This window comes from Microtus oregoni, unplaced genomic scaffold (genome assembly GCF_018167655.1).
Source record: "Microtus oregoni isolate MIOR12 unplaced genomic scaffold, Mior012 000011F_ref0000422, whole genome shotgun sequence".
In the NCBI taxonomy this organism is placed as follows: Eukaryota; Metazoa; Chordata; class Mammalia; order Rodentia; family Cricetidae; genus Microtus; species Microtus oregoni.
This window is the reverse complement of record NW_024543070.1, coordinates 50,481,633-50,495,187: the sequence shown is the minus strand read 5'-3', so window position 1 is coordinate 50,495,187 and position 13,555 is coordinate 50,481,633. Positions and strand designations below refer to the sequence as shown.

Genomic DNA, 13,555 nt, shown 5'->3' with positions numbered 1-13,555 from the left:
GTTCATCTGATGACTGGCCGTGGAATCACAAGGTCCATTTGCTTAGTGTGACCTTGGTCCAGTTAAGGACTCCTAGAGCTTGGGTTCCATAATGATGCCTGGCTGTGGGCTCACAAGGCCTGTTTGCTTAGTGTGACCTTGGCCCAGTTATAGAGTCCTAGAGCTTGGGTTCCATTAGGCTGGTGATGACCTGGTTTGTGACTGCTCTTCCTTCGTGACTAATCCTGTGGCGGTGCCCATCCCAGCCAGGACTTGCCTGAGTCCAGCTCCAGGGCAGTGCCAATCTCCACCACAAGGTGATACCGAAGCAGGGCAGGAGCCCCTCCTTCCTCCCCCGCAGCAGCTGCAAGCATTTTGTTTTGCCATTAGAAGTGACTTACTTAAGGGAAGCAGAATTTTACAGGCAGTTTACAGGCTGGTCTTGTTCAGTAGTTTTCAAAAGCTGGGGGTGGGGGACAGAGGCGGCCAGCAGCCTCCGTGAGTTAAGATAGGAGAGAAGTGAGAAGTGAGCCCAGGGTAAGGGACACTTTCTCCGCAGAGTCGCACGGCCTGGGCGGAAGTTAGCACATAGTTGGGGCATTAGGACAGTCAGAGGTTGAATCTGGCTAGACTCCGGAACTTCCGGTCCTCCCACCCTAGTCCTCCAGATCTGTGCTCCTTGGGGGACGAGGGGATGGGGTCGCGGGAGATCAAATCAGTTCCAACCCTAAAGAGGTTCTCAGAGAGTGCACCCGTATGAACTAGGTCAGCAAGGGTCTTAGAACACCCTGGGAAACTGAGATCATCAATAAGGCACAGGTTGAGGGCTGGCAGAGTTCTTGCCATGGAAGGAGAGGGATACCAGCTAGGTCGCCCGACTGTGCTGAGAGGCCAGGGAGCACAGGAATAGGGGTGGGAAGCTCCTGTCTGGACAGCCTCCGGTTCTTCCCTCTTCTTCCCTCGTCCCCACAGTGTCCGGGTGGCGCAGTTCCCCGTGCCTTGGCCTCCCTCTTCAGGTGAATGAAGCAGCCAGGGGCTCAGTGGTGCTTAGCACGCTCGGACTATGGTTTTAATAGACGTACATGGACAAGTCGATATAGACAGATTTATAATTCTATACAGTCAGTCCGACATACACAGGGACGCTGTAAACGGGCGCGGGCCAGAGAGCGGGTGTGCAAAGTGGGCGGGGGCCCTGGGGCTGCGGCCCCGCGCTCTCCTGGCTCGACTCTTGTACGGGCGGGTGGGCAGTGAGGAGGGGGCTGTTCGCTGGGACAGAGGGCCACCTCCTGGACCCAGAGTGAAGCAGAGGGCCGGGCTGACGGCTAAGCTTGGGGCTGGGAAACTCGGAGCTGAGCCCTTCCCCTCCTGCTGCCGACTGGCCACCGCCAGCTGCCGCTCTGTGGCCTGAAATGTGCGCCCCCCGAGCGCGCAGGCTGCTGGGCTCTTCCAGGCATCCCGGGACCTTGGCTAATCCAGCAGGAAGGCCGGATCCCCTGCAGACGCGGTCATCCCCAGCCAGGGGCACGCTCCAACAGCGATCCGCCCGGCGTGCGCTCGGCCAGGCCACACTTGGAGGGGGCCTCTCGGTTCTTGACCTGGTGGACGATCCCATACCCTCCAGGCTCCCTACATTCAGTTCACTGACGCAGGCGCTCCCGCCCGGACGCAGGCGACCAGGGTGTCTTCTCCCTGCTGCCTTGGCGCTGGCTTCCTCCGCCTCGTTCCCTCGGTGGAGTGGACAGCTGGGACCCGTGGGGCCGAACATACCACCTGCGCCATCTCCAGGGAAATTGCAACTCACCCCCCCCCCGCCCCAGTATTTTTCTCCGACGTCTTTGTGCTTTTCCCCCCCTCCCTTGGCTTTCTTTCTTTCCTTTTTATTCTTTGGGGGCAGAATGGGGTCCGGAAAAGCAAACACAAAACCAACCTGGAGGCGGGGTGGGGAGGAAGGGGCTGCGCTGAAGCGAGGTCCGCGGTGCTGCGAGCGCCCCGCGGTGCTCCGCGAGCTCCCCTGCGCCTTGCCGGCCGGCGGCCCCAGGGACCCGGCGGGGCGGTCAGCTGTTGTACTGGCAAGCGTTGAGACCCGACGCCGGGCCCTGCAGGCCGCCATAGCCAAACGACGAGTGCTGCTTGGACTTGAGCCGCAGGCTTGCGAGGCTTGAGTTGCACGTGTCCCGGTAGACGCTGTAGGGCGAGGCGGGGGTGCCGTAGGGGCAGGCGCCCGGCGACATGGCCGAGTTGAGCGAGGAGCCGGTGAGGTTGTTGATGTTGTTGAGGCCCGAATTGGGCATGCCGGGCACAGCGCCCGGGCCCATGCTGGACGGCATGGTCATGGAAGAGATGGAGCTGGGGGCCGAGAACATGGACTGAGAGGACAGCGGGCTCATGGAGTTGAAGAAGGTGAAGCTCTTGGTGGACAGCGGTGCCGGTGCCAAGCTCTTGGCGGCCCAGTTGTTGTAGGAGTAGCCGGCGGCATACACGTCCTCGTAGGGCTGCACCAGGCCGCTGAACTGCGGTACGTAGCCGCCCTTGCACAGGTCCAACTGCTGGTTCCGCTCCCGCTTGCGCCACTTGGCTCGTCGGTTCTTGAACCAGACCTAGGGAAGCGAGCGGGGGTAAAAAACGTCAGGGCCACGGTGACCTGGAAGGGCCCTCATCCCCACCTGAGCCTTTGCTGCCCCCTCTCCCAACATCCCTTCTTTTCTTCCGCCGCTGCTGAGGTTTTTGTAATGGTTTCTTTCCTGTCTCCAGAAAATACGAGCCCTCCTTCCCATTTTCCCGCTTTTTAAAAATCATTCCCCCCCAAGTTAAATTGGTTTTCTTTCCCCAACTCGGATTCTCTTTTGTTCGAACAAATATTCGTCCCCCCCCCCTCTTTCTACCATTTCCTCCAAGTGGGCACCAGCTCTCTTCGAAATAATTCAATCTTTTTCTTCTTCCTCAAACACACAAAAACATTTTCCTTCCCCGAAAATTACGGGCTCCGATTTTTGAGACGAGTTTTATTGTTCAAATAGTTTGTTTTCATCTGTATTCACAATATTTAATAATTTTCCTCTTGCCCGAAATGTAAATTTTTGTTCACTTCTTGATTATCTAAACTTCAGTCTGTTTTTTCTTTGTTTTTTGTCTTCATTTTTATTCTTTTCTAAATATTTAGTTTATCCCCCCAGATATCTGGCCTCTACTGCTTTTCTTAAATAATTGATCCTTTCTTTTTCTTAATGCTCAACCTCTTTGCCTCTCCCTTAAATATTTAATTTCTTTCCTGCTGCCTAAATATATTCCAAATACGTTTCTCTGCAAATATTTAATTTCCGTAAGTTTACTAGTTTCTCTCTAATCTCCGCCTCCATTTTCTCCTAAGAAATTGGTAAGAACCACCTTTTTCTCCCCAACCAAGTCCTCCCCAGTCTCACCTCTCTACCCACCATTGGCCCCCTGACCTCCTAGCTTGTTCTCCAGCCCAGAACCCGTGTACCCCAGCTTTTCACAGGCCCTGATTCCATGTACCCAGCCCCACCCCACCTCTACTGCCATAAACCTGGGCAGGATTAGTGAGCTCGGAATTATAGGGTACTCGGTCTGCATCCAGGGTCCCACTGGGTCAGACCAGTCTCATTGGGGCGGGCTGAAAGCAGGACTTATGGCAGGGGTTCTGTGGGTTATGTGGCACTTTGGACTGGCTCAAGAAGGGCTTTCAGGGTCTGATTAAGTATTTGCCACCTCGAGAAAAAACGATATTCTTACCCCTCTTTTAAGAAAGTATAGCATTTGCTGGGAACCGTGGGAGAGGCGCCAGAATACAGTGTGCTTTTGGGTCAGGGGCCTTGCAAATGATAAGGAGCGGGAGGGCCACTAGCTACCAGAGTCCCACTCCACAGGACCCCAGACCTACAGTGGGGAAGAGCTCTAGGCAAAGGTCCAGCTAGTGCCTGGCTGATTGGTCTGGAAAGCTCGGAAAATATCCCAAAAGCAGTCTGGAGAAGGTATACTCAGAATGAGACCACAGTTCCGAGAGGCTCGAGACCCCGCACCGCACCCCCCTACACCTTTCAGGCCTTCCGGGGCAGTCAAGCGCGCCCTGCCTTTCCCTTTCGTTTTCCAGGGGGTGAAGGCTCAAAGCTCCCGAGGTCCTCAGCGGCAGAGACTCCTCTGCCCAATCTCAGACCTTGAGTAACTCCAGGACCTGACAGAGTTCCCTGGGGTAGGGAACGGGGTCTTCTGACGGGGGGTTGCGGTAGCTCCTGCGGGTCAGGTAAAAGGGCTCAGGAAGTAGCAGCCTAGGGGCCTAGCTGACACGGGTGGCAGGGGCCTAAAGTGGGGTCTCCGATGAGAGAGGGGGAGGGAGGCCTGCGAGGTCAGAGTTAAATCTGAGCTACTGTGGGCCGCGCCAGCGGTGGCCAGAGGGAGGGTAGCCCGAAACGCGCCCCACGCTCACCCGCACTCTCGGCTCAGTGAGGTTGGTCCACACCGCGATCTCCTCTCTCATGCTCATGTCCGGGTAGCGGTTCCTTTGGAACGTGGCCTCCAGCTCTTGCAGCTGCTGGCTTGTGAAGTGAGTGCGTTGCCGCCGCTGTTTCTTCTTCTTGGCTGGGTCCTCTGCTCCGCCGCAGCCTGCGCTGCCCGCGCCGCCGTCCTCGGGTCCCTTGGCTTCCCCGCCGCGCTCCTTGTCTGCAGCAGGTAGGAAGGGCGCGAGTCACCTCAGGCTAACACTACTGCACCCGGTCCCGGCTCCACCGAAGCGCCTGCGGAGAGGTGGCTGCCTCTCATCTCCCTGGCCAGGGGCCGTGGGAACGGTCCCCCACTGGAAAAGAGCCGACCGGGTGCCGGTCCTCAGTAGGCACCTCTAGGGCTGGCGTTGCCACCGAGAAGAGCCCAGACGCCCCAACCGGGCCTGGGTTCCCGGCTTGGCCGGGCCTGCTCCTGTATCCCGCACTGGCTGTGGCCCTGCAGCTCTGGTCACCAGCAAAGGAGCGCTATGTCTGGAAACTAAGGCGGGCCTAAATCTGACTGGAGCACCTCTGCTTTTCTGAACTAATACCAGAACTTTCCAGCTGAAGCTAGCAGATTTGTGGGGTAAGAACCCGGTGGTAGCCTGAAATGTTTTCTTGTCAGGGCTATGTCAGAGCCACAACGACCTCGGGTCTCAAGGTCTAGAAAACCCACCAACTGCAGCCTAGATAGACAGATCTGGGTCTAAATGACCCGGGCTTCTCTGTCTCTTTAAAGCTACAGGAGATGCGCACAGTCAATAACATTCAAATATAAAGAAAAGGAATTTAAAAGCAAAACAGAAGCCCAGAAAAGTTCAGAGCGCTCTACCTAAAAACAGAAAGATCCGCAAATCCTCAAAGCTAGGCAGACAGAACCAGTGAAAATGTAAATGAAGGAGTCAAAACCGTTCGTGCAAACACACCCCTAAACTAAATACACAGCCAAATGTGTGTAAACTTCAGTCAGATAGGTATTTCTCTAAAAAAAATCCATGTATCATTGAAGAGAAATTTTAGACTCTTCACAGTAACACCCTGGTAGAGATTTTCAAACCCTAGAGAAATACATTGTTGCTAGACAATTTAAATTCACGAAATAAAACTGCTACAAACAGGTTTTAGGAAAAATCTCAGAGAAATGCGCCATTTTGGATTGACTTTTAAAAATTTCTCCAAGAATCGTGCTGCATGTAGATGTTTGAAATCTCAGAGAAACACGCGCTAGTAAATTGTTTCAAAGACGCATTCGGTTTAAACTGTTAATTTCCCCGCTGATTTGATTTGAAAGCCAATTTATATAACTATAGCTTTTTTTCCCCCCTGAGCAAACAACACCACGTTTAAAACTTTTGAAAACAAAAGTACAGTCAAAGCTTTGCCTTCTAACCAAGCAAACAGACCTGCTGGGGAAAGTCACTTAGAGATGGAAAACAGAAACAAACAGAGATTAAATCAATGTAGTAGAGACGCCCAGGGCCGGGAACAGCGGGCAGCCCAGAACTGCGCGGCCACTCGGGGCTGAGACCCCGAGAACCGCAGCCGCTCCGAGACCAGATGAGCCTGGAAACCTCCACAGCCGTAGCCGCCCAACCGAGGGCCCAGCTCTTTGGTTAAAAAAAAAAAAGAAGAAGAAGAAGAAAAAGAAAAAAGAAAAAGGCAACGCGGAGTTTGTAAAGTCAGTCTAGTACCCGCCCTGGCTGGACCCCTGGTGTCTTGGAGCTGTGGCGTCCACGTGGGGCGGGATCCCTCCAACAGTGTTCCTCCGGCCCTGCCCGGAGTCAGGCCGCGCCTCCTGGCCGGCTCGCTCTCGCTGTCCCCGGAGCTCCGTTGTACTGACCCTTCTCTTCTGGTCTGGTCTGTGCGCCCAATCCTCCTCTAGGACCCTCTCCTCCAGCTGCACCTCCCGGTCTGTCAAGGTGTCCGCCCTCCTGTGTCTCTCTGGGTACTTTGTCTCGCCTTCCCCTCCGTTCCCTATTCCGTCGGCTGCTTGCCCTGCGCCCCTGCGGCTCCTCAGCGGCCAGTTAGGGAAAACTTCACTTTTTTATTTTTCCTCGCGCGTGCTATTTGCTCCTGTTACACCCGGGCTGTCAGTCCCACTCTGGGCTTGGCTTATGGGGACTGCTTGGAAGTGGCTTCGCGTGTGCGTGCGAGCGTGTGTGTAAATTTCCGCGTTCACCGTCAGGTCGAGATCGGGAGTGAAAAAGAAAGCTCCTGAATGCCGAGGCGCAGAGGGGACCCGGCTGAGCGCCAAGTCGCTGGGTGCGCGCCGTGGCTGGGTGCACGCCGCGGGGAGCCGCGCTTACCTGGCAGATCCGTGTCGGACGACTCGCTGGCGGAGTTCTCCAGCGGCTCCCGGGGGTCGGCGGCGCGGGCCAGGTGGAAGCTGGGCCCCATGTCGTGCGGCGGCGGTGGAGGTGGCCGCAGCCCCTCGGGTAGCCTCTCTAGGCTCATGCCTCCCTTGAAGGCGTCCATGGAGGTGGGGACCGCAGCGGGCGCTCCAGGGGCCGGGGCTGGGCGCACCCGGCCGCCCTGGCTGCGACCTGTTGGGCACAAGAGCGCGGCGCCTAAGCGGCTGCCCCCCAGGGCTGCCCGCGCCCGCAGCGACGCCGCCCGCGCTCCATCGACTGCCCGGGGCTGCGGGGCCGTGCGTGGGGCTCCGTGCTCCGCCACGCGCTCCCGCTGCTCCGGCCTCAGCCGCCCGGCCGGCCGGGGCCCCGCTCCGGATTCGAGGCCGGTTTCTAAGGCTCGGGACGGAGCCCGCAGAGTCTGTCTGAAAACGACAGCGCGCGCCGCCAGGTTCCAGCAGTCCCTGCGCCAGGGGTGGTGGGTGGGGTGGGCCTCAGTGGGAGGGGGCTGGGAGAGAAGGAGGGAGGGCGCGAGCGGGCGAGCGAGCGAGCGCGGGCGGAATCCAGCCCCGAGCCGCCCGCGCCGCGCCCTCTCCGCCGCTCTCCCTCCCTCTCTCCCTCCCTCCCAGCCTCGCCCGCGCCCTCCCCCTCCGCAGCCACCTTCCCGCCGCCTCACCCCCCCCCCCGCGCGGCCTCACCGCGCCTCTCCCTCCTTCCCCGGTGACACACCGACTTCTCCCTCGGCCGCACAAAAGAAACGCATCTGGCCTGCAAGTCCCGCGCGGCTGGTGCCCACCTTGGGGCCCCAAATGACTTGTTTCGCTGAGAGTCAACTCCTGTCTGGGCCGCTTCGAAGTCCCCAGCCGCTGGCGAGAACAACCTAGGATGAGTGAAGGTTCGCCGAGCAGGATCGCTCTGAACCGGCGCCTGCGAGCCAGCGCTAGGGCGGGGACCGAGCCAAGGGCCGGTTCCCGGTTCCCGCAGCTCCCAGCGGTGTCCTCGAGGGGCCGCCGGCCCCTCCTTCCCCAGTCTCTTCTCCCAGGAACTCGGGCCGGTTGAGTGACAGCAGCCTGCGAGCTCTAATGGGCCCCCGGATGCTGTCTTCTAATTAGCTTGGACACTCTCCCCTAAGGCTGCCTCTCAGGCCTTCCTCTGCACCGCAGTCAATTTTCCGGGATTGGGATAGAAATGATGGCTTCTAATCAGACGAAACGTTTCTGCTGGCCCTAGGCCGTGGTGAGCGGGGCTGGAGACCCCAAGAGCGCAGCCAGGCCCATTACCTTTTCCACCTCCCCCTTTGTTTTCCACCTCCAAAGATCAGGGATTTTTGGCAGTCACGAGGTAGGCCTTGCCAGTCTCTGCCCTCCTTTAGGGTAACTTTGCCCCCCCCCCCCCCCCCCGCGCCCGGCGGGCAGCGTGGGGCTTGCTTTCTGACTTCCCAGGGCTTCAGGCATAGGCCTGGGAGACCAGGTGACTGCTGTTTCAAGACCCTGGGTTGAGAGCCTGGGAAGCCTAGAGTCTCCTATACCGTGCTAGGAAACCATAGCGGCAGAACTCCCCTCTCGCCAAGCAAAGACTTTACCCCCTAGGCTCCCAAGATTGGTCCCCTCCTTAAGTCCTCAAGCTTCAGTGAAGTTTGTCCAGGGATTTTATCCAACAATTGTTAACTGGCCCAGGGACCTCAGCGTCTTGAGTAAACAGGTCACAAACTGAGGTGGCTCTAACCTGCTTCTCAGGCCACAAGGAGACCCTTAGGCTGCAGATCTTCCCCTGAACCAGCCACTGGTGGGGTGGGAGCCCTGGTAGGTGGGACCTGGGGGAGTAGCACTTCCCCATTCTCTAGGCTCAGTGCCCAGAGCCCAGGGCATCTTTCTCTCTGCAGTCATTTCTTGGACAGGTCCTACAGGTGTCAGTGTGGTAGTGGCACTTCGTGTAAGGCTCTGCCTTTGACTCTCCTCCTGCCTTCTCCATCACCAGAGGGAGCCGGGCTGGGTTCCTTGGTGAGAATTGTGGGGGCAAGGGCAGATATGCAGGGTGGGACCAAGATTGCCTCTTACTCCTTTGGCCTTCCTCCAAGGTGCCCAGCTCTTTAGGGCCTGGCCCATTTTCCCTGTCTGACTGCAAGGAGGCAGAATCTAGGCAAAGCTGGAGGTATATGCTTCCCAGGGAGCTGAATTAGGCCCGGGGACTCTTGACTTCTCCTTGCAAGTGGAGCTCATCACCACGAGGTTGAAATTAACTTGACCACGGGCAGAGCATGGTTGACCAGCAGTCCCTGGGCTCCACTTTTTACCCCACTTCTTGGCTGAATGTTCTACAGCAGCAAACACCTCCTTTCAAGGAGGTACTCAGGTGTCCCACGATGCCCTCCACGAGGCGACACTACCTCAGAGGTCAGCCCTGAGCGCACAAGGATGGCGGTGTGCACACGGACACCTGCATCCCTGATGGATGCTGTGTGCCATGGACACACACAGGTGCTGTTTGGTGTGAAGTTGGATAGCAGGGGTTACGGGGTATGTTCTAAGCCCATCAAAGTCAGGCCAAGGTGGGAAAGACCAGTGCCCCTCTGCCTGGAGACAACAGCAATGGTCTGCCCATGGGTATTATGACTCAGGACCTATAGGATGGGGACTGTTCAGTGACTTCACTCCTTGATCTTCCACTGTGGACACATTAATGCAGTTATTATGCTCCCTCTGCGTTCCCCTCTGGACCCAAGTCTCTAGCACTGGTCTGAGTAGACACAGCACTCTTTTTATTTGGAGACCTCCAGGTTTACCAAGTGGGTGGAAAGGTCTTCAGACCCTTTTAGATAATCCTTCCACTATCCTCACAGACCTTGAGCCCCAAAGAAGCACTGAGACAGATGGGGACTGGTGGGGCAGTCTGTTTTTAAGTGATACTGAATGAGCATGGGTAGGGGGAGGACCAGCAAAAGGCTATACCCTGATCCTGAGTGTGTTGAAGAAGGCGACCCTGCCTCACCCACTGTCCTAGGCTAAGCAGGGGCTTCTTGAGCGTGTGAGCGTGCATATAGGTAGGAACCAACAATCTTTCCAGAGCCCAGGCTCCCGGCAGTCCCCTTCAGTTTAATGTGTGGCTTAGGGACTTGGCTTGCTTGACCTCTCCCTGAATCTTACTTCTCACGTTCCACAGTCTGACTGCTGTCTCAGCCTCCAGATCACACAGAGAGGGGATGGGAGAAGTGGAGGGAAGGGGGCTTACTGAAGCCAGCAGTCCAGGAGTTCTAGTCCACTGGCCACCCCACTACCTTCAGAGCCAGCGATCCTTTCTAGAAACTTGGGGACTGTGATCCGGAGGAGCCAGGGTTGTGGTGGTGGAGAGCTGAAGTAGCCAGCATAGGACCTTTGCTGAAGCTGGGCATATTTGAAACAGAATCTGGCCAAAAGATGGTTTAGTGATTTAATTCTTATGAAGGCCGAGTGAGGGATTCTCATGGGGACCATCCTTATGTCCCTGTGTGAGTATACTGCCCTAAATTCTGCGCTCCTAGAATCAAGAGATTTTAGGGAAAAGGAAGGAATGTGCCATGGCTTGCCCCCAGGGCCATCCGTGACTCTCTGGGACATTCCAGTCCTAAGCCTCTTAGGCTGTGGAGAAGCTCAAACTAGAAAACCCAGTTTTTGGAGTGCATCAAGGACCACCTACCTCTTTTTGCCCCATCTAATACCCCCTCCCCAATAAAAGCTCTTTGTTTTGTTGTTTGGTTTTTGGTATACAAGCAATTACAGACAGACCCATAGTGCTCAGGTGGAAATTGGAGCAACCTGTTGGATTCTGTCAGTTTCTCAGAAGGTTCCTGCCCATTGAAGTTTCTTTGAGGGGCAGGAATGTGTGGGAACACTGACTGGGCAGGACAACCGGCCACCAGGTACAATGGAAAGATAGAGCTTGGCTTCTCCAAGCTGCTAAGGCTCCTGGCTCTCCAGGCCTGTGCTCACTCCCTGTTGTTACCATGCTTTCTGGTTCTGGGGAATGTCTGAACTAAGGGAATACAGGACGGCTAAGAAAGTGGTGGTGGTTGCCACTCACTGTGGAGCGGAGGGCTTTGTTTTCCACTCTTCCACGGGTGCTGGAAGCCTGTCTCACTCGTTATCAGTTGCTCCCGTGGAAGGAAGCAGCTTCACTTGTAAGCCCAGACTCCTTTTATCCCCTCTCTGGTGGAAGCACCAAGGCCCAAAGCCACAGGGGAACCAGCGGGCAGGGAGTCTTCTTCCGGCCTGCCCCTGCTGCTGGTAGTTTTTGCTTTTACTCTACACCGGGCAGTTTCCCTAGTCCTCGTCATCCATTGGTGGACAACAACCTGGGGGGCACTCTAGCTGATTTTCAGAGATCAGGGAGATGCTAAGAGAATATCCGAGCCTTTGTTTCTCATCAAATTGGGTTCAATATTTCCTTAGATTTTGGTGAATTCCTAAATAGAAAAATCTCGGGGCCCAGAATTTCAACCCGAGATGCCCTCTATTGCGGTCAGAGGTGAGCCTCGGGGAGCCCTGGCTTTGCCTCAGTCTTAGTCCGTCTCAGTGTAGGAGATTTCGGAATTTAGAGACCCGGTTCTAGAGAAATAGTGTATGCCCAGGGCTTCTGTGTCAACAAGCAACTGGGAGACAGTCTCCACAAGGACTTCATCGGACTTTACAAAGAGCATTTGGAAGGAAAAGTCCGACTTGTGCCAGTGAGAGGGGGCTACCATGGGTTGGGGCAACTCTGAGGGTGGCGGCTGGACATCATGGTCCGGGGTGAAAAAAGTCAGGCTGGTATCCACAGCTTTTCGGCGGCGGCATTGCTGCCCCAACGAACCAACCAACGAATGAAGCAGTTTCGTTTGGTGAAAATACCCTTTTGACGCGAAGCTATGCCCCAAGTCCCTAGCTAGTCCCAGGGGCCAGCGTTTCCACTCGCGGTGGGGCCCCATTCCTGGACAAGGCGGCTGCGGGCCGGCTATCCCGCCACTGTCTCCCGCAGGCCCTTGCGTCCTGCACTTCCAGAGGCTTCCAGGGTTGTGCCTTTGCGGTGCCAGAGTCCGCGTCTCGGACGCGGTTGCCCTCTGAGGGTGTGGGGTCGAGTGGGCCCACGGGGTAGGTGAGTTAGCATCGGGTGATGGCACGATCCATCTGTGCGCGGGAACCAGTTCCTCGCGTTGCTTCGAAGGCGCGCGGTTCTGCGCTGCCGGCGGGACCCCAGGCACGAAGGAGCCAACAGCGCTGGCCTTGGTCGCCTCCTCCCCTTGCACCTCCGCGACCCCTCGCCGCAACCCGGCGTCTCTTACCGTACCGGGGCAGCGCTGTGTCTGCGGCTGGTTGGCTCCGGGTTCGCCCTCCGCGGACTGCAGATCAGGTTGCCGCCCGCTCTGCTCTGCCGGCAGTGTGGGTCCCCGCCGGTTCGTTACATCCCAGCGCGCAAGGTCGGGGCTGCCTCGGTTCAATCCGCTCCTCCCGCCGCCGCCCGTCGCCCGACGCCCGCGGGGAAGGCGGGGACACCGGCCGGGGAGGCGGGAATGGGGGGGTGGGGAGAAGCTAGGCTCTCGGACCCGAGGGGAGGGGGCGGCGCGGAGTCCCACGGGCGTGGGGCAGGGGCCTTTCTGCCCGCTCAGGCGACGTCGGTGCAGCTCACGGCCGCGGCCGGGTCCGGAGAGGTTGCACAGGACTCCGTGCACAGGGAGGGGCTCAGCCCTGGGCCGACGGAGCCCGCGGGTCGCAGCCTGGCCCAGCACACTTTCTCCAGGGTCTCAGTTTCCAGCCGGCACTCGAGGGGCTTGTCTGATTTTGGTTTAGTTGAGGTCTGGCCAGAGTTTTCCTGGGTCCTGTCAGGTGAAGGTCAAGCCGGGTCTATCATTTCCCACTTTTCTGCCCGACTTGCGGATTGGGATCTGGTTTCTGCGCGTTAGTTAGGAGTGTTTGCTGCAGACCTTGTTACTCACAGAGGACTGAGGACAGACTCGGGGGTTTCTGTGTGTAGGGGCGGGAAGTGTTAGGGGGGCACCCTTGTATACCTGCCGTGCGTGGGGGAGTCCTTCCTCCTCAAAGCGCTGGGCTTCTGAGGCAAGGGTTGACCGATCACAGCGAACAGATCCGCCGCTGCCCTTTGTCCCGCTCTTCCACCTGAACCCTCTCTAGCGGTCATCCTGATCTGGGATGGTGAACAGAGAGGCATAGAGTCCTGTGAATCTGTAGGCCTGGTCCTAACTAGCGGCCTTTGGGAGATGGCCAGAATTTAGGGGAACTGGTAGTCAGCCCTTCACACACTCGCAGCCCACTGGGTGCCCCAGTGGGTGCTCTGGGGCCATTTAGAAGACTCTTCTATTCTGGGAGAGGAAAAAACCCAATCGGCTGAACCTGTCTCTGCTTCCTCCAGCTCCCAGACCGACCTTCCGAGCCTTTGGCTGGCCGGGCTCAGAGGTTAGAGGCGATCCCGGCTGGGCCTGGGACTCCTGGATTGAGAGCAATCCAGCCTGGCCTCCATCTTCCTGGAGCATGAGATTCAGGGCCGCTGATCTGGTGTAAGGTGCCGGGAGATGGCTGCGCAGCGGACCAGCATTAATGTTTCATGAGGTGCCATCAAAGGCGGCGCCTCCCTGCCTAGTTCTAGCCGACAGCTGCTGTATGGATGCCCAGACTTAAGTCTGCCTCGGTACTCGTCGATACCCTTAGGGCCACCTGGCCTGGGAACCGGGAGACCCAAGACCTTGGCACCAATCTGCAGGTCCAG

The 13,555-nt window shown here is 57.4% G+C and overlaps 1 protein-coding gene across 2 annotated transcripts; it reads right to left on the bottom strand.

The window, feature by feature from the left end:
• Positions 1-2,030: 2,030 nt before the first annotated feature.
• On the bottom strand, positions 2,031-12,177 carry Pitx1 (paired like homeodomain 1). 2 transcript variants are annotated; one of them, XM_041660138.1, is made up of 4 exons: positions 12,117-12,177; positions 6,782-7,018; positions 4,424-4,656; positions 2,031-2,579 (listed from the first exon to the last, which is right to left on the bottom strand). In XM_041660138.1, exons 2-4 carry the CDS (start codon positions 6,948-6,950, stop codon positions 2,037-2,039), a joined length of 945 nt encoding a protein of 314 aa, XP_041516072.1. In that variant the 5' UTR covers positions 6,951-7,018; positions 12,117-12,177; the 3' UTR covers positions 2,031-2,036. The 2 variants fall into 2 exon arrangements, with proteins under 2 accessions (XP_041516072.1, XP_041516073.1); XM_041660139.1 differs by lacking the exon at positions 12,117-12,177 and adding an exon at positions 7,620-7,670.
• Positions 12,178-13,555: the final 1,378 nt, after the last annotated feature.

Bases quoted from the DNA above. Each gene is read 5' to 3' on its own strand.
- Pitx1 (XM_041660138.1), bottom strand. From the start codon at position 6,950: ATGGACGCCTTCAAGGGAGGCATGAGCCTAGAGAGGCTACCCGAGGGG. The intron at 4,657-6,781 runs GTAAGCGCGGCT...TACCTGCTGCAG, and splicing joins GTCCGACACGGATCTGCCAG to ACAAGGAGCGCGGCGGGGAA. The intron at 2,580-4,423 runs GTGAGCGTGGGG...TCGCTTCCCTAG, and splicing joins TCACTGAGCCGAGAGTGCGG to GTCTGGTTCAAGAACCGACG.